Below are 18,558 nucleotides of genomic sequence, written 5' to 3'. Positions count from 1 at the left end.
GAACTCAAGATTGCCCACCCCGGCCCTACTGCCAAATTCAACTGGAGTATCTCAAGTCGTCTTATCACTTACACCCCAAGCAGACATGTCTGTCCCACGTATCCCACACATCCCTGATGAGCTGCAGAAGGGTGTCAGTGTTGTCGTTGAGACGAAGTTCGGTCCCGTCAAGGGTGGCAGAACTACAAACGGTGCTTCAGTGTTCTTAGGTGAGGTTTTCTACCAGATCCTTTGCACTCACATGCTGAACCAAGTACCTAGAGGTGCCCTATGCGTTGCCACCTGTTCGCTTTCAGGACCCAAAGCCTCTACCTCCTGACTATCGATACGAAGACAAGGATTACATTTATGAGACTAAGCGTATGTCAAATATTTACACTCTTGTAAATCATTGCCATAAGACGGAATTGCCTTAGACTGCGTTCAGCCCTCGAATGATGGACAGGGTGCAGGCACAGCACCAGTGGATCGTAAGGGCTACGGAGAGCCATCAGAAGACCCGTAAGCGATTCAGGATATCGTTTCCCGCTCTAAATCTAATACTTTCATTCTTCAGCCTGTTTGTCAATATTGCGTGTCATTCATCATCGAAACCTGGAGCGAATCTGCCAGTCAAAGTATACATTCACGGAGGGTAAGTTGTGCATAGACCTATAACTCTCGGTGACCCATTGTCACAGATTTCTTCAGTTTGGTTCACCCCATGGCTTGAGCTCCCAGTCCCAATACGTGGCCGAGTTAAGGAAGGAAATTCATGTCAACATCGGCTATAGGCTCTCAGTGCTTGGTTTTCTTGCGTGCGACGAGCCCAAGATAGACGGAAACTTTGGCTTCAAAGATCAATGGTTAGCGCTTCAGTGGATTTCGGAGAATATTGCATCATTTGGAGGTAAGCTTGAACGCACGTCATGCCTAGATTTCGTCGATATCCTGACAACATGTGCAGGTGACCCGAGTAATATCCAACTTTCTGGGCTGTCTGCTGGTGAGTGAAGATTTTCCTTTGAACTCACAGCATCGCCAACGAGCAACAGGTGCCCATGCCGTACACCAAATCTTGCACCACCTTTCGCACCTGCCCCCAGGGCAGAACTCTCCGTTCCGTTCTGCTCATTTGCAATCAAACGCAATCATGTGAGTTACTTTTATCACTTACTGTTAACTTACTCATTGCCCGCAGGACTATCCCTAAAACCCCGTTGGAACTGAGGCAGTCCTTCCAAGCCCTTTGCCGCACCCTCGGTCTCGATCCTAATGCCCCCGATGTTTTGGAGACTCTGAGAGACCCTGCCAAAGTTCCTATCAAAGCCATGATGAAGGTAATAGAGACAGATGAAGTTGGTGTCGAGCACGGCACGTACCGAGGATGTCTTGATGGCAATTGGATCCCTACTACACCCGATCCAATGACTTGGCAACGGTCGGGAGGCCTTGCTCGTGCTCTGCGCGAGAAAGGAGTCAAGACCATTTCTATTGGCGATCTGAGCGAGGAGTGGTACCTTTACGCGATCGCGCACCCGGTTAAAGGTCCACAGGATGTGTACCCTAACGTCTTGCGGTACTTCCCACGTCCCGTCGTTGAGAAGCTTGTGAACATGTACCGGACGCTCCCGAGTACAGCAACTGTTGAAGAATCGATGAGGCACATGGGAGATATTCTAAGTGATGGACAGGTGCACATCCCCGTGAGGATGTTTGCAAGAGATTTCCAACAAGCGGGGTTCCCAATTCTCAGATATGCGATCCGCTGGACTCCAGAACAACTGCGTCCAAAAGGTACATCAGCATCTATAGTGTGAGATTATTACTGAAGCTCGTGCAACAGGGTTGGTCACGCATGGAACTGACCGCTGCTTCTGGGCTCTCCGTATTCCGAGCATGAATTATCCACAGACGAAGAAGGCAATTGAATGGCTTGATGCATTCGACAAGGAGATCGCCGCCCTCGAGCAACAGGGCAAGCCAATTCATAAGCTTGACGAAGCTCTGACCCTGCAGGAAGACCAAAGCATCGTGTGGGCAGAAGACAAGAGATGGGCCGAGTTAATGAACATTGCAAAGATATTGCCTGGTGAATCCTAAACATTGTTCAATTCTCGCACTCATGTAATCTAAGAATGATGATGGTGACCTCCGAGTGAAAATCGATGTATAATACGTTCTACATCTTGAATCGATTTTATATATAAAAAAGAAATAAAATGCAAGTTTATTGTCCTTCCTCATAGACCCCTTTCGCAATATTTAGTTGGAGATCGCAAGTCATTGTGATGGCCTTTGCGACGTAGGTGTCACAAGGACAAGTTGATAGAACATACTAATACAAATCACTAGTTAAACATTCAATGGCGCTTGAAGAAGTCTCAACACAAATGCAATGTATAGGATGCACTGCATTGTACAGACAAGCTTAGGCTTTCTTGAAGCCCTTAGGCATGACAGCACCTGGTGCTGGGTCATTTGTGGCTCTGAAAACTTGAGTCATTTCATAGAAGGTCAGCCACTGGATGTCATCGTGAGTATTGATCCATTCAATGAATCTCTCCTATGACCACCAATGAGTTGGAGAACAAGGAGGACGTCGGGTGAAATATACCAGCATCAAAAGTACGTGTGGACGACTGTATCACAGATCGAGGTCAGAACGCTCAAATGGTAAGAAGTGGAGACTGACCCGCTAACGTCCGGGTGGATGCTGATGGGAAATACAAAATCCTCCTCTTCTCTGTTTGCTTTTAATCAACAAGGGGCTGAAACCCAGCAATCTTATCCTTACCTATACAGGTAAGTGAATGTATCTTTCCAAAGCTGCTCGACAGCTTGAGTGCTGACCTGATGGATGTGTGAATAGACGCGAAAAGGTTTTTAGACATGTTGGCATACCCAACCATGCGAGTTTGGACTTGATTTAATGAACCTTGACTGGTGTCAGCATGTTGCTTTTGTGCATGACTTGCGTCTTACATCATGGGGGGAAGATCGTCAAGGTACCTTACCACACATATAATCAGCGGGGGAAATACTGGTGATGTATTTGACAGACCAGTTACCCGGAATCTCGACGAGCCCAGTTTCCTTACCCTTTTGCAGCGGCTTCATCCACGTGTGAGCTTTCGCCTGATAATCGATTTTTGTCCATGTATCTTCGTCACGAAGATAATACATCTGCGAACTGGAAGAATGTAGGTCTGAGTATTTCACGACTGGTATACCGACTCACTCGTGGCACATATTGGAGTGGTCTGTTCAAAAGGTGTCAATACCTCGCTTGAGATGAGTAGTGATATACGGTGACCATATTCAATGCCCTTTTCTAGTAACAGTGCTGTCCCCTCCTTGCTGGTCTCCCACCAAGGAGCGACGCTGCCCTTCGGAGGAACACCATGATTGAAATCTGTCAGAAGCTTAAAAGTATGGTCCAAGATGTCGGATTGTTGTTCCAGAGTCATAGTGACAGGGTTCTTTGAAAATATTCAGTTGTTTGCCCAATATTGATATCATCACCACTTACCTCATGGGAGTATCCATGAAGCCCTCTGCGCGTGACATGAGCAAGATAAGGATCTCATTCAAGGAAGCTTACATCTCATGACCGGCATCCCGAACTGCTTCCATTTGCTTCGGAAATGTCTCCAAGCTATGACCTACATATGCTACCCGTCAGTTCCTCGCGTCTTTGGAGCATTGAACTTGAGACAGACCGGGAATGAACCAAGTTGTTTTGATCTTATACTTATCAAACAGCTTCAGAAGGCGGGGTACCCCAACTTCTCCCGCATACATTCCCTGCACTGATTTAAGCTCATAATCATATAACATCAATGCGAACATACTCGAGAGATATCCAATGGTGAATCTTCTCCTCCATAGGATCCAAGCCTGCATCATAATTTCCATTGCTAACCCTTATCATCTACGAATGAAAAACAACGTACCAACCAGCCACAGCGTCAACATCTACGCCGAATCCAACGAGAATTTTTCTAGTCATAAGTGTGCGTTATCGCTACGAGGTCAGACAGTATCGACAGGGGAGTCCTTAAGTCCGAATCATGGTGAGAACCGCAACGCAGCGCTATATATATGAAGAACGTACAACTCGAAGGAGTCCCGTGTCAAACCACATGACCCTAGGCTATTGTTGCCGGGGAAAGGCAACGGAACGTCACGGTATGGCGGAAGGCTGGTTCCAGGCTTGCAGGCATTTTAAGATAAGCCTTTCCAGACCTCGATACAGCGATGGGTGCCTCCACTTTACTCGGGAGTACTTGTGCCATGTTAGAAGGCAGCCCGATGTCAAACAGACCAAATAGAAGGAAGACAATTGTTGGATCTTCCGAGTCTAATCTTTGTGATGATCTCTACTGATGATCGCCAAGGTTAGACTTGCAAGCTCGCCTGAAACCTCGCATAGATCCAGAAACATCATGGTCACATCATGTAAAAGATTGAAACACCACTGCGATTGAGGTAATCGATTTCTGCCATAGCTTGAAGCTTGAGTCGCGGGTGTTCTTTGCAAAGAACTTCCGATGAGGTCAAATTTGAATTTGTTTGACATGTCCATATTTGGAAACTCTAGTTGTTTGGGCTGACTGGCATGCATTAGTTTTTACTACCATGGACAATTTGTAAAGTCGAGTGGTGACTCTACTGATATTATGTAAATCGACGTGGGGTGGGATCGGCACCTGAACCTTATAACAAGAAAAATGTGTCCCAGACCCCTACCTAAGTAACTAAACTTCAAATACTTAGCCTATAGCTCGATACCGCGCGGACCGCTTCGGTGTGAGTTAAAAATAGGATCCATGTCAATCATTCGAACTTCGTGGCGGCTTCAGTACGTTTCTCCTCAACACGCTTTTTGAGGTCTTTCCATATGTGAACTCCGAACAACACACTACAGCCCACATAAGCAGCCTGAACGTAAAGTTAAAGCGCAAGACTCGAAGACTCGTGAAACAAACTCACCGTCACTACAGAGCCTTTTACGAAACGCCTACAAAGCGACAAGGTATACAGCCCTTCAGCGCTGTGAATAACACCGAGTATCGTAGCAAGAGTTCGAACAGAAAACCCGAAACCGGTGAAGCCTCCAAACGCGTGTGCCGGGGAGAAGAACGCATCCACGTTGGTGGCGGGGATAGAGAAGAATGTTGTGCCAGGGGGTGGGGGTGCAAGAAGATAAAAGTATGCAAGAAAAATGAATGGTGTCATGATAGCTTTGGGGGGAAATCGGAATGTGGTCAATTGGGGAACTTTGAGCTAAAAGTAGATGAATCAGATACAAGACACATTGAAAGCAATATTGCTTGCAGACACGTACCATACCAAGACCTTTAAGCGCCTCTGTCTTCATACTCAAAAGGCGGGGTTTGGCATCATCATATTTTGAAAGCGGTGGATTAAACGGTACCCTAATCGACTCTGGCTCGGAGAGTTCAGACTGGAGCTTATACAGAAGTGTCATGCCCTGGTATATTCGTCAATGCCCGTTAAGTACAGGAAGTGCATTGCCCTACACTTACCTTTGAGTCAATGTTAGACATCTCGACATGAACCACATTGTCGTCGATATTCCCGAAATACTTGACATATGCGACCAGTGTACCAGGGTAGTTCTTCATGTACATGCATAGGGAGCTAGAGTTCGAAGCAACGGGGTCTGACATGGCTGCTGTAGAAAACTTGTTATGTTGCGTCGAATACGGTACTGACCAAGTTTCACTCGAGTGATTTCCTAAGGTCGGTATGACACGGGTTGAAATGCTGGCATGCGACGGCTCGGGGTGGCCCCAACACTCCGGCTCGGACGCTAGTTCGGATAATGAAAGATAAGACTTACTATTGCCGACCACCACTGATTCGTGTATCCCTACATCTCGTGTCACACTTGGTCCAGCACAAATCTTAAAGCTACTTAAACAAAATTAAATTATAATGCTCCAGAATGCCCTACATACGAGCTTGAATGAAGAGTGTGTAGTGCCCTGTTAACATTCCGAAGTAGGTCGGCTCCCAACAGAGTGGGAAGTACGAATGCCTTGCGCATCAATCACATCAAGGGCAAAGACCTCATAGTCTTGACACCTGATGCCTAAGACACAGCCAAATAAGAGATGCTCAAATTGGCTAAGAACCCGAAGGTGGTCCCTGTAGCCTGATCTTCATAGTTTGTGTTAAAACTCAACTCCTTCAAGTATTCAATGAACTTGAATGAGGTCACTCACCATTCGGAGCCACTAAGTAACTCCATCGAGAGAGTGCCTCTCGTTATCCAACTGGACGGCCCGCGCACGATGCAGAAAGAGTCGTCCTCGGCTTTTCGCCCCACGCCCTTCGTTTGCCTCGCCCCGTCATGTTAGTGTCACCTGAGGGCATACTTAGTTGCGGCCCGGAAGTTGTGTACTCGTGACAGCTTGAAAGTCCGTCAATGATTCAACACATGGTATACCGTACTTGTGGCAAACCACAGTACCAATGGACCGGTGTTTGCTGTAAGGCAATAAGCAATAAGTTTGATCAAGGCTTCAGTTTGAATGAAGACGTGAGCGCTGGGTGAGTACGAATGAAAGATGCGGACCCAGTTATGGAGGTTGGAGATATGTGGCCTTGGCGAAGCTTGGAGCTTGCCACCTCCATGGGTTCACTGGTAGTGAGGTATTCCTGTCAGTGGAACCAGCAGATCATTAGTACCATGCAATCAAACTGGATTACTGGCTTGAAGATCACGGCAAAAAGTATCTAGAGCGTCGCTATAATTTAGAAATAAGATAGTTTGTCTGTGGTATCGATACAAAAAAAGGAATACCGACAGAGAAACGACCCAGTTAAATTGAAAAGATATGTGCCCCTATCACAAGTGGGCATACACGCCGCAGACCCAAAAGTTGAAACAGATACACTGAAATAAATGACTGGGAGATTCGCGAGTAGAGACGGGTATCCGGCATGCTGTGGTAACATGAAGTAGGGGTCTGTACTAATCGTGAGGTCATGAATCTAAAGCATCAAAGTGAAACCCAGTGCAGAGACGCCCAGGGTTAAAGCAGTCTTCCAGCCGATTCTTTGCGCGGCTAGGCCGAGCCCACCGCCAGTTGCTTGCGAACCAGAGGATGGCGTCGAAGTTGGAGATGCAGTCGTGGTACTAACGCTAGCGTTCTAAATATCAATGCTGGGTGAGTCTGTTCTGCTACCAGTGGAACTGGCATTATTTGAAGCGTTACTTACGGAAGAGGTAGCACTCGGTGTTCCAAGTGCACTAACCGTAGCTGACATGGAACTCGTGGTACCAACGGTGGTAGTTGAAGTCGAATTGACGAGCGCGCCGGTACCCCAAGGAATGGCCTCACCGTCGGGCTGGGTGCTCTCAGCCGCAGGGACGATATCGTTCGCGTTGTCAGTGATCGTGAATCGTCCAGTCCAGACACTGTTGGTGGAAGCTGGAGAAGAAAACTGGTAAAAGTATATAGGCGAGTAGGGTGTAACCTGGGGGATAAGTACAATTACAATGTGTATAAAGGTGGAATGATACTGTCACCAACCTGAGGACAAGTATAAGAGAATGAGGTTTTCGTCGCGTCCGTTCCGTCAACGGTGCCGACCGCTATGAATAGCTGAAGTCAATATCTCATGACCGAGTATATGAACGCACTGGTCAAGTTGACCATGTCGAAGTTGTCTCCCGTCTTCAACTGAATGATCATAGTCTTCCACGCGCCAGTGGTATCCGGGTTCCAGGTAATAGAACAGGCCTGGCCCACGATGAAGACATCTCCAGGCCCAGGATTTGTTGGGTCTGGATCGGCATGTACGAATATAGCAGCAGATGAGGCCAAAATGGTCAATGCGAGGGCAGCAAGCATGTTTTTTGTACGAAAGGACTTGGAGACTGCTTTAAACTAGAGGTTGACAAAAATGTGACGTTGACGGTCGTGCCATCAGTAAGGTGTAGCAATAATGAATATATTGCGACTTACTGAAAGACTATGGTCAAGACGACTAGCAAGACTCAGAAAATAATAAAAGAGTGACTGGCGAAGTGCGATCGAGGGAGCTTATGGTGGGTGAAGGAATTTTAACTTCCCGAACTAAGTTTTTGTACCACGTACGTCAGACCGGCAGCTGTAACCAAGGTCAGCCTGATCGATCGAACATGCTGCCAGCCTCCGGGTTACATAAGTTTATCCATCACGATACGCTGCTATACGTGTGTTAGTGCCTGAGTCACGTCCACAAGCACCAATTATTGGGTGTGATCCACTGGCTGGTGGTTCACACACTGTGACACAACTTATTAGGGCCTCATGCGTGCAGGGCACGGTAGTCCGCTTCCTTCAACCTCTCCTCGACCGTTCGCCAACGACGAGCAAACAACAAAGTTATAGACAGCGACACCACCGTGCAAGCTGCTTCCCGATAGCATTTGAAGGAGGTAACGATGGAGACAATGGCTATGAGAAGGTGACGCGCCAAGCCAACTTGTGAGTACCGTGTCTTCGCTTTGCCCCGATCTCCCCGTCCTTGTCCCCAGCTCGCTTACTCTTGTGCCTCGCATATCCTTGCACGCCTCGGCCCCCATTCTTATGGTGCACTCGCTCACTTTTTTGCATATCCCGGTTACATATTGTACTGTACATCACGTCTCAAATACTGGCTGTTCCAGGATCGTGCGTGCAACGGCGCCCAATGTTCAAACCTTTTCGGCGGCAGGAGCAGCGATCCTCTTCTGTTCCTTTAGTTTCCGATCTGCATTTAAGGGAGGTACCAGTGAACATAAATACAATGTGCAACACCATCTCCAATGGAATGGCTCGATTTTTGGGTACGCGCTCTTACAAATCGTTGAATGTGACCCATCAGCGAGTTATTCGCTCTGACAACCGTGCGCGTGAACTCCGTCAAGACCCATGCTAGGTATTCAATAGACAACAGGTGCATGCTCGGTGTCACATTGTTTGTTGTCCCGGCCCATGGTGCGATGCCTTGTGTTAGACAGAACCTACACATTTATGTAGCATCACATCGTATCTGACCCATCTCTGTATGTCAATTGCTGGAATAAGTTATTTGTTAACTAGGTCTAAGGTCAGTTTCCCGAATGCACTGGACAGAACAGGAGACTCACTTGTCTCGGTAATTCCCCCAGTGTTGTCCATGTACCATGCAGCTCACATCAAGTTCAATGCTTCCTCTGGGTACTACCAATGCAGCGCACAGTGTATAAAATGCGTCACAGGGTGCTCGTGGCATCCAGAATGGGAGCTGGTGCTGGGGCAACCATCCGTCCAGATCAGCTTCCATACGATTCTATCTGGTAAGAATTCTGAGCGTTCTGTCTCGGGCTGATGCATCGGAGCGGTCTCAGCTGCACATCATCGTATCGCGATTTCGTCACCTTCAACATTGTACACATATTCAGTGCTTGTCGTCGCATCTCTATTGCACTTCCCCCTACTATGCCTGCCCTTCTCAGAACTCGTCAGTCTACATTTGCGACGAACCTCATATGGACCTTCCACGATAGTGGACACTCACCATCATATCTTCAGGACACGATATGTGTACACACAGTGTGCCTATTAACACCTGCAAGATGCCGAGCAGTTAAGAAAGACGCCACAGAGTTCCTCGGAAGATAAACACGGAGGAAAATTACACACCTATTGCACAGAAAATTGCAGGTGATGCAGTCCAATCGCAACACCCTCCATGCACGTGATTCACTCCCCAGTATCAACATCTCGGTAATGACGAACCAACGATAGCACGATGGTCGAGATAGCTGCGTTGGTATTTACGATAATCGAAACTGGGTGTTGGGCAGGCATGGTATTATTACGAGTGACGCAGATTGACGCTAAAATACGAGAAAGAGTAAGTCAAAAGCTGACAAGAGTAACCCACTTAGCGGAATTATGCTGCTTAGCTCACAGAAGCACGCAAGTGAATAGGCAAGTCGCTATACCTAAAAGCCAACACATTTAAATTGCGAGTTCACGGCCCCATACAACAGTACTAAAAAATATTCTTCGAATGATCCTGTAGAAGTTCCGATGGTAGTCAGCGATCACAGTAAGCGACCAGATCTAGCCCTAAAGACTACGTGGCAAAAAAGCATAGATCAGGTCGATTACTGTGCATGATGGAGTGCCGAGATTATCCAAACCAGGGCCAACAGAAGATGTGTATAGTAACATATCGTTCAAACGTTCTTACAGTTCATCACTGATGTTTCATGTTCATCCGAGAAATGCAGACCAACGCATTACACGTCATAGGCATGAATCTTTGAAAATGGATCACAACACGCTAACTGAATATACATGAAAACGTACCTCTGCCGCTAATTTTGTCCACTCCGTCAAGGACCTAAGATACTCGTCTTTGCCCTCATCCACCGGTATGTCTGGGGACCAAACAGTCAAGGAAGAAAACTTTGAGACCGGGGTCAGTCTTCGAATTTCAACACGCGAGTCATCATGATCTGCGTCCACCGCATCATCTTTATCTGTCTCCATCTGTCGGCTGCATGTTCGTGTCGCTCGACTCTTGCGTCTAGTTTGAGCTATTGTTTCAACCGTCCCAATGTCATCGCCTTGACTGTTTATATCACTGCTCGGTGCACTAAGGACTATGCCACCGTAACCTTGTGGTAGGTCCACGGTACGACCGTGTACCTGCCTCCCTCTGAATGCTGCGGTAAAGTTATTGCTGAGACTACCTTCTACTGGAGGTGCCGTGGGTGGCGCACGAGCCAATTCGCTTGATGGGCTGGCCTGAGTCCCAGAATCTGCGTCGGCTATCGAAGTGTCCACTCCTGCAGGACATGCCTGTGAATCCTCCTCTAATAAAGCAGACTGTGATTCGGCAATTGTAGTTAGGGAGGATTGGGAGTCTTCAGCAACAAGGGTGTTCTGGCTGTTGTCCGTGGACAGGTGTGTTTCGTTGGACGTGTTTTGTGTAAGGGAAAGGTACGGGCTAGAAGGCGTCGAGGGCTTGACGCGAAAGTATGTAGATATTGGTGCGGGCCCTGAGTGAGAGATGTGAAATGGCATGAGATTGGGCGAGCATTCTGGGAGGTCAAGAGTAACTGGTGATATTTCCATGCTGGTGGTGTTGGTTGGTTAATCAGAAGGGCTTTCATCTGAGACATCAACAAAAGCCGCACTATCATATAATCCCATACCACGGCGTAGAATCAGTAAAATAGGTACCAGATAGTACATACTGGTGCCAGGTTTGCACATACCTTTAAATTGACAAATATGCGACTGTTTGTATCAATGCTCGTTAGCAGGATGGTATGGCATGAATGAGATTTTACGGTTTGTATGTAATTCTACGCTATGTATGTCATTCTACGCTATATGTGCATTTTCACGATATACATGCAAATTTACGATATGCATGTGAGGTCCTTCATTAATTGCTGGCAGCTATCATAGCATCAATGCCAGGTTAGTAATTCACACTTGTCATCACACATGAGATATAAATGATCAATCTGGTTCCATTTACGAGCGCATGGTAGTACAAATCAGTGAATACGAGCAAGTCCGAGTAACACTGTAGTGCGAGTCGACAAGAATAGCAAGTCCCAATGAGATACACGATTCAGCGTCTTCGACGAGTGACCTTGCCACGCTTCGCAGCCGCCTTGCATTTTGCGACTGGTGCGGGAGTCGAGGGTGGAGGAGTCAGCCTGTCGTCATCGTCCTCGTCAGTATGACGTGAGCCTTGCGGTGGCGTTACCTGATGCTGCTGTTCAGGTGGTGGGGACAGACACTGACCAGAGGGATGTCTGCATGAACACTCGGGTGGAGGAGATGGGCATTCTGGGGGATTGTTGAGGAAGCCATCCATGTTGTCGGAGTCAGAGTTGTCAGATGCTGCAGCTGTGCATCTGCCGTTCTTTCTCCTTGAGGTCTGGGTTAGCCGAGGTGCCACCCTTTTGATGTATGAGAATGTGAAGTTGAGTGAAAAAATGAATGAACTTTGTCCAGTAGTTGAGTGTCTCTTTCACCCAAGGATGATCAATCCATTTCGGTGAGTCGACAGTTGACATGTGTAACTCATAGAGATTGAGTCCGGTGACTTCCGATGTCCATTGTTCTGCAGACAATAATGAGACAATCAACTGGACAAGTCTATATATCAGTGTCATAATGTAGGTAGGATAGTGACATACCTGGATAGCAGCATAGGCAATAGCAGGGGCGGAAGGTTCTGTCATACTATGAATGACACCTTTAGGGTGTTTGGTCCCTTTGCGTGATGTCAGATCAAGTGCTGTGAGAGGTCCTGTGAAAATAGTGCGGAACGTCTACAAGAACACAAATGAGAAGGTCATGAAATTAAAAAGAATCGTACCCATTTGAGAGGTTTGCCATGCAGAAACCCTGCGTGCTTCAGTTTTGGGTCAGCAAGCAATTCATTGTATAGACTTGATGGGAGTTTTTTGAATGATGGTGGTCTCTTCTTGCCATTGAGAATACCATCCATAAATGCTCTGAAATAAAGTGTAAGTGAAGGCAAAAAATGAAATAAATAGCATACTGAGGGTCTTCATCAAATTTCTTGATGTTGACCATAGGACAGAGTGCTTGCGCAGTAGATTTGTGGTGCCACCCATGGAGTGACTTGGGTTGTTCTTTGATGATAGGGGGGTCCAATGTGGCGCCAGGTCTCGAAGGGTCGTCAAGTAAAAATGATGGACAGAGGTCTTTCAGCTTGCAGGTGTCTTCAGCGCGCACCAAAGAAGCAGAATTTCGAAGCTACAAATGAAGCATGACTAAAAATATGTGCATATAAGCGCATATATCCACTCACTGCATTAATAAAGTCTTCTAGCTTGGCTGGATCTTCCTCGAAGCTGCTCAGTGTGGTGATGATGGCTGGGATGCACTTGATAAAGTCATGGAAAACATTGATGTGGTATAAGCGGTCCCTACTGAAGCCAACATGAGCTGAATGAATATATATCAAAAGAAAAGAGAGCTTACTGTTCTTTGGGTGTTTTGTCTTCATCGGTAAGTTCTTCTCCATGATTGGCCCTAATCCCATCATGGAATACAGCACAAATATCCACAAAGGGATTGTGGAGCAGAAGAAAGGCTCTTGCAGCCTTCAAAAAGAGATCTAAAGCATCACTATCTCATATTAGTGCTACCTATCAAATTATTTAAAAACCACTTACATTCTTTTCCTTTTCTGATTGCCTTGCATGTTTTCCAAGCTCTCAAGGATGGCCTTCATGTGATTGGGGCCTGGGACATTGGGAGGCAGAGATGGAGACAATGTTGAAGGCATGATGGACATAAGAGTTAGAGTTAGGGCAAGGTGTGTATGATAAGAATTGGAGTTCATATTTGTGTTGATGTGTTGTTTGGGCCTGTTACAGTCATGGTTGCCCCTATTCATTTTCTCCACTTATGTCTGTATTACGTCATGACCGTGCCACATTGTGCCATCACTAGACTTGTTTCTATATTTGTATCACATCGCGATCGCCATGGCCATCGTTAGATGACTCTTATCTCTGACTTGTCTCTTATCTCTGACTCATCCCTTATCTCTGACTCATCTCAAGTACCTGCCCTAAAGACAGTTACGTCCTATATAAGTTAGGTTATGTACTGAGAAGATCCTTACTTTAATCTTACTAGGTTTTCACCTGAAACATCCTTTGCTTAGGACCTCCAATCCTAAGTCGTCTGAAACTGATATTCAAGCCAAAGACACTCTCTTTGACTTGTCTTATGACCCTTACATTTGTAAGGTCTTGATTCAACTTCAGTCATTGCTCTTATCGAGTAACTGTTGTTGCAACTATCCTAGTTCGTAACAGGGCCAGTCATGTGATGGTCATGATGGCTTTGATTTACTACTAGTGGTACATGTATGTGCAACAATGATATACAGACTGGTACTGAAGCAGTATGACGGAACAAGACAACGATGCTACAAAGTAAGATGTCTAAACAGTTTCATCCTCAGCTACTACAGGGGCAGGAAGAATTGAGAGTTTATGGAAAGCTGAGATTGGTATGTCGTCAACACCTCTGTAGCAAGAGTGGTGAGGGGGCCGAATGGTATCTTTGTTAAGAACCATGCTCAAAGGAGAGAGAGACTGACTCAGAGGGGCTTGGCCTCAGCTCATATGCTGTGCCCCTTACCTGAGTATGTGCCCTTCATTTCAGAGGAAGTCTGATGATGGTCTGACAAAGTCTGGAGGACTTCCGGAGGCTGGCTACTCTGGTGGAGAGTGTGGGAGGACTTCCAGAGGAGCGTGGGAAACGTCCGGAGGAGCGTGGGAGAGTTCCAGAGGAATGCAGGAAGTGCTCAGGATAGTTCCCACTGCAAGGTAATACTTCTACAGGAAAACAGGATGGAAGGATAGGAGGTCCAGAGGACAGGAGGACAAGATGTCTGGAGGTCTGGAGTATGGAGGACAGGAGGTCCAGAGGTATGGGGGATGGAACATCCGAAGGTATGGAGGTACAGAAGACAGGAGGTCCAGAGGTCCAGAAGGAATAGGGGCTACATTGGATGAAGTCTGATGCAGAAGCAAGCAGAGGTAGACTACCCTAAGGTAGAGTTGGAGGGACAGGAAGTGGACCTAAGTCCAGAAAGAGGGTAAGTGCTGGAAAGGCAAGACTCCAGCCTAGGGAAGCAATCCCTAGACTTGGGATAGAGACATAGGGGACAAATCCGAAGGTCTGGAATTCTGGCCTAGGGAATCCATCCCTAGGCTTTATGGAAAAGGACAAACTCAGATGGACTGAAGTCCAGATGAAGATTGGGCAAGTCTAAGGTGATATTCAGACTGAGGACTCTACTGTAGTTGTACAGGGGTTATATACTAGAGGCTATCTGAGAGGATCAGTAAGCAAAGGAGTAAGGCTATGTACGAGCATGCAGAAACACATTGGTAAGTAAGACAGAACATAAGTAAATGAACTTGGAGATGAAACTAGTACAAGGATCAATCAGCAAGATGGAAACAGAGATAACCAAGAACCGGAAAGGCGGAGATGCCTAAATGGGGATAGGTGCAGGATCTCGGATAGAGGGTGGGAATAGGTCCGGAGATAGTACAGTTAATATCTGGAGGTCCAGAGATCTGGGGATCTGGAAGGCAGGGCAGAAACAGGACTGAGATATGTGAGGTGGTGGATGTAGTCCAGAATCTGAGAGGAGGTAAAGTCCAGATGTCTTGCTGGATGGAATGTGCATAGGGTGGACAGGATGGGGGATCCAGGAATGAGTTGGATATGGGGTCCGGAAATAGGTCCGGAAAGCGTGGGAATATGATGGGATCTATGTCTGGCATGTGGGATATGACAATCTTCATCTCTGAATTTGCATTTTTTGAGAGTTGAGGGGTTTTTGGGGATACTGATGAAGTGTACTGGAGTTGTGCTGACAAGCTGCATGTCATCCCTGAAGGTACGTTGAAGTCAGACACAGAACTCTAAACTGTGATGCAACATACTTAGACTCAGAGGGCATATCAGAAACCAACGTGGTGTCAGCATCATGGGTGGTACTAGCACAAGTGGAGGAGCTTGAAACAGATGATATGTTAGTTTGTACACTCACAGTGAGCATGGAAGCAGGAGCATACCTCTTGCAAGTCGTGACTGTCACTGTCTTGGTGTCACTGTCCTCATCCTCAACCCAGACTCCTTTTGAAGCATTTTTGAAATGTATCATTAGTTTCTGTAGGATCAATGTGTGTTAATCAATGACGCAGATATTGTAATATATGCACTTACTACAGGTCCTGGCTTCTTGGGGGTGAACTTGACCATGTATGTTGGCCAGTCTATGAGAATGTTCTTGATGTCCATGGCAATACAATTGCCATGGACATTGAGCTTCTCACTGCAGTCAACAGTGAGAGGTAGTGTAGTACTAGACATTAGAAATCAGAAATTAGGAAAATGTATAAGAAAAAAGAGATAAAGCATCAGCACTGGAAGTTTAGCACCATTGGAATTTGCCAGTGGAGTTTGAATTGTTTAATGTGTGATTTGGCTTGTCTTGTTAGTACTACCACTAATCATATTCTCTGCGTCTAGTGCTCCCTCAGACCGTTATTACCACTTGTGAGTATTTTCTTGTTTGTTTTCTTATGTACATGTGCAAAGCTAATGAGTTTTTTAGAATCACTCGTTGTCATCTTCCCAGCCACAGCCATCTGTCCTCAGTCTGTGTTGAGGCTTCATGTGGGGGTCAACAGGTGCTTGGTGCATGTAAGCATTTATTTTATTTGCAATTTTTGCTTTTCTTCCTGGCCAACACGCCTCTTGAAGGTGACTTGGACCCAGAGGCCATTGAGCTGCAAGGGTATGCCTCTTGGAGGTGAACCTGAGCAATGAAGCTTGATGGTATTTGATTTTTATTATTATATCTACTTGTATCTTTGAATATAGCTGCAACTGCTTGCTCTTATGGACAGTTTGAAGGCTCAGTCTAATATTGTTGTCATGGCTGGCTGATACACACTCTGGCATAGCCTCTCTTTGCTCAGAAGCTGCTATGCAGCAGATGCTACCTCTGACCTGTCTCCATCTGCGCATCACTGATCCGGTTCAGTCTGAACACATGCATCACTGCCCAGTCTGTTGGGATTGTGCGATCATCTGCATATGTAATAAGTTTTTTTTGAATTCAGTCAAGTGATTCTGTCTGCAGCATGACTGGAAGCTAAGATTAAGTATGAGATTGACAAATTATCAGACTGCAGCCCTATCATCAATTGCTCACCTTATATCACTATCATTTGCAGGTGAGTGATAACTCCACGACCCCTCCATGACCCATGCCCTCAACTCACAAGTGCCCAGGGTGTGGGCACACTTTTGATGACAGTCGATCCCTCTCTACACACAAATGATACTGTAAAAAGGTCATTGGTGCTGCCTCAGATACACTCAAGAAATGATGCCACAATATCAAAGTCCAGGAAGCTGCAAAGGTTCAGTGCCAAGAAGAGGAAGAAGATGCTCAATGTAGGCGAGATCAGGGTCAACTTCTATGAACTTTTTGTCCCTGACCTCCTGCATGAGTTCAAACTGGCATGTGGAAGGCAGTGTTCACTCACCTTCTTCGCATTTTATATGCACATGGTGAAGAGGCCATTCAAAAGCTGAATCAGAGGTGAGGTATCATTTCACATGTGTGAGAGTCTTCTCATGGCATCCACGAAGATTTCGTCAGGTTCCAACCTTTGGTTGCGGAACAATACATCGTTTTAGCAACAATGCTTCTGGAATGAAGCACCTCACAGGGAGAGACTTTGAAGACTTATTGCAGGTACATCTCTTATTCAGTAGTTTCCAACAACTATTTATGTTATCTTCAGTGTGCTATACCAGTATTCGAGGGCCTCCTCCCATCACCCTACAATGAGTCTCTCCTTGACCTCTTATTTGAGCTTGCTACATGGCATGGTCTGGCGAAACTGCAGATGCACACTGACACAACTCTCAACTTCCTCGACTCATCAACAACACGACTCAGTCAGTTTCTCAGGAGCTTCATGAAGGCAACAGCAAAGGAGTATGTTATGAAGGATCTTCCAAGCAAAGAAGTGGCATGAGGTCGTCGTAAAGCCAACAAGGCTGCAAAAGGTACTGGAGGCTTGACTGACCAGGGACATCAAAGGTCTGGTCAGCAGATGAGCGGTCCAAAAGTATGACACTTTAATTTTTAAACTTATAAGCTCCATGCCCTTGGTGACTATGTGGAAGCAATCCAGAAGTTTGGAACAAGTGATAACTACTCAATGCAGCTGGTATGTTTTTGTTTTTGTAACTACACTTACTTACAAATTTGTTACAGGGAGAATGTGAACACCGACAAGTCAAACAGTTCTATCCTCATGTGAGTAAGGTGAAATTCACTGCTGGCATAGCTAAGCAGCAACATCGTGAGTGTATTCTGTTCAAGATGGCAGAAGGATCTCTCTATGAAATGAAGGGAAAGGGTAAGCAAGATGCAGGCAAGGAGAAGAGCAAAGTACTTCAGTTGTCCTCTCCTGATGCACCTGCACTGCGCTTTGAGGACTCGGAACCACTGCCTTACAGTGATCTGAAATGCCACTATCACATCTCCACCAGCACTCAGTATCACATCAATATATACAAGTGGCTGGCACAACATGAGAGTGATCCCACATTGAATGTAAGTTGTCTCATCTACATGGAATAGAAGTCTACTGACAATGCACACAAGAACTTTCTACCTCGACTAAAAGACCATCTACTCTCTTGCCTCTGTGGGCTAGAATATGATGGAGACAATGTCTTCTTACTTGAGGTGTCTTATATAAAAGTGGTCAAAAGGCAATGACACCACAATTACACTTTTGATAAGACTGAATGCTGCCAACAACCTCAAGTTCGCGGTCTACGACTTTTCTTCTTTTGTGGTAGATAACACAGCATTCGTGGGAGGTTACCTGCTACACAGCCCAGTGATTTTATTCTACCTGGTTGTCATATCCTGTATGCCAGACATAGATCCCATCATATTCCCACGCTTTAC

The 18,558-nt window shown here is 46.2% G+C and overlaps 8 protein-coding genes across 8 annotated transcripts; 2 read left to right on the top strand and 6 right to left on the bottom strand.

The window, feature by feature from the left end:
* Window positions 1-85: 85 nt before the first annotated feature.
* BJ212DRAFT_1448047 (Alpha/Beta hydrolase protein) lies at window positions 86-2,082 on the top strand (the record flags this gene model as incomplete). The annotated part of the gene is made up of 9 exons (XM_041338487.1): window positions 86-209; window positions 262-360; window positions 417-501; window positions 557-634; window positions 681-889; window positions 947-985; window positions 1,035-1,134; window positions 1,181-1,776; window positions 1,826-2,082. 9 exons carry the CDS (start codon window positions 86-88, stop codon window positions 2,080-2,082), a joined length of 1,587 nt encoding a protein of 528 aa, XP_041190886.1.
* Window positions 2,083-2,410: 328 nt separating this feature from the next.
* Window positions 2,411-3,991, bottom strand: BJ212DRAFT_1482922 (carbohydrate esterase family 4 protein; the record flags this gene model as incomplete). Its single annotated transcript, XM_041340526.1, has 14 exons — window positions 2,411-2,545; window positions 2,597-2,621; window positions 2,675-2,725; window positions 2,777-2,832; window positions 2,884-2,917; window positions 2,965-2,991; window positions 3,044-3,172; window positions 3,221-3,242; window positions 3,296-3,461; window positions 3,512-3,536; window positions 3,584-3,644; window positions 3,702-3,786; window positions 3,834-3,879; window positions 3,936-3,991. The coding sequence occupies 14 exons, from the start codon at window positions 3,989-3,991 to the stop codon at window positions 2,411-2,413; spliced, it is 918 nt and encodes a 305-aa protein (XP_041190885.1).
* Window positions 3,992-4,615: 624 nt separating this feature from the next.
* BJ212DRAFT_1368588 (uncharacterized protein) lies at window positions 4,616-5,817 on the bottom strand. Its single transcript, XM_041336190.1, has 4 exons — window positions 5,532-5,817; window positions 5,330-5,476; window positions 4,975-5,268; window positions 4,616-4,923 (listed from the first exon to the last, which is right to left on the bottom strand). The coding sequence occupies exons 1-4, from the start codon at window positions 5,673-5,675 to the stop codon at window positions 4,819-4,821; spliced, it is 690 nt and encodes a 229-aa protein (XP_041190884.1). The 5' UTR covers window positions 5,676-5,817; the 3' UTR covers window positions 4,616-4,818.
* Window positions 5,818-7,005: 1,188 nt separating this feature from the next.
* On the bottom strand, window positions 7,006-7,868 carry BJ212DRAFT_1448044 (uncharacterized protein; the record flags this gene model as incomplete). The annotated part of the gene is made up of 4 exons (XM_041338486.1): window positions 7,006-7,164; window positions 7,234-7,491; window positions 7,548-7,609; window positions 7,658-7,868. The coding sequence occupies 4 exons, from the start codon at window positions 7,866-7,868 to the stop codon at window positions 7,006-7,008; spliced, it is 690 nt and encodes a 229-aa protein (XP_041190883.1).
* A 1,466-nt stretch (window positions 7,869-9,334) lies between these two features.
* BJ212DRAFT_1588862 (ribonuclease H2 non-catalytic subunit-domain-containing protein) lies at window positions 9,335-11,141 on the bottom strand. The gene is made up of 5 exons (XM_041342443.1): window positions 10,341-11,141; window positions 10,077-10,104; window positions 9,762-9,862; window positions 9,541-9,591; window positions 9,335-9,473 (listed from the first exon to the last, which is right to left on the bottom strand). Exons 1-5 carry the CDS (start codon window positions 11,109-11,111, stop codon window positions 9,378-9,380), a joined length of 1,047 nt encoding a protein of 348 aa, XP_041190882.1. The 5' UTR covers window positions 11,112-11,141; the 3' UTR covers window positions 9,335-9,377.
* Window positions 11,142-11,619: 478 nt separating this feature from the next.
* BJ212DRAFT_1482918 (uncharacterized protein) lies at window positions 11,620-13,314 on the bottom strand (the record flags this gene model as incomplete). The annotated part of the gene is made up of 8 exons (XM_041340525.1): window positions 11,620-11,953; window positions 12,000-12,142; window positions 12,194-12,328; window positions 12,376-12,514; window positions 12,562-12,779; window positions 12,835-12,952; window positions 13,008-13,154; window positions 13,202-13,314. The coding sequence occupies 8 exons, from the start codon at window positions 13,312-13,314 to the stop codon at window positions 11,620-11,622; spliced, it is 1,347 nt and encodes a 448-aa protein (XP_041190881.1).
* A 1,790-nt stretch (window positions 13,315-15,104) lies between these two features.
* BJ212DRAFT_1482917 (uncharacterized protein) lies at window positions 15,105-15,929 on the bottom strand (the record flags this gene model as incomplete). The annotated part of the gene is made up of 4 exons (XM_041340524.1): window positions 15,105-15,447; window positions 15,500-15,571; window positions 15,632-15,726; window positions 15,783-15,929. The coding sequence occupies 4 exons, from the start codon at window positions 15,927-15,929 to the stop codon at window positions 15,105-15,107; spliced, it is 657 nt and encodes a 218-aa protein (XP_041190880.1).
* A 1,924-nt stretch (window positions 15,930-17,853) lies between these two features.
* BJ212DRAFT_1276133 (uncharacterized protein) lies at window positions 17,854-18,222 on the top strand (the record flags this gene model as incomplete). Its single annotated transcript, XM_041331263.1, has 1 exon — window positions 17,854-18,222. A coding segment is annotated over one exon (369 nt), but the record flags the coding sequence as incomplete, so codon positions are not given.
* Window positions 18,223-18,558: the final 336 nt, after the last annotated feature.

This window comes from Suillus subaureus (genome assembly GCF_016647635.1).
Source record: "Suillus subaureus strain MN1 chromosome Unknown BJ212scaffold_25, whole genome shotgun sequence".
Taxonomy (NCBI): domain Eukaryota; kingdom Fungi; phylum Basidiomycota; class Agaricomycetes; order Boletales; family Suillaceae; genus Suillus; species Suillus subaureus.
Note: the sequence above shows the minus strand (reverse complement) of the source record. Positions and strands in the feature narration are given on the sequence as shown.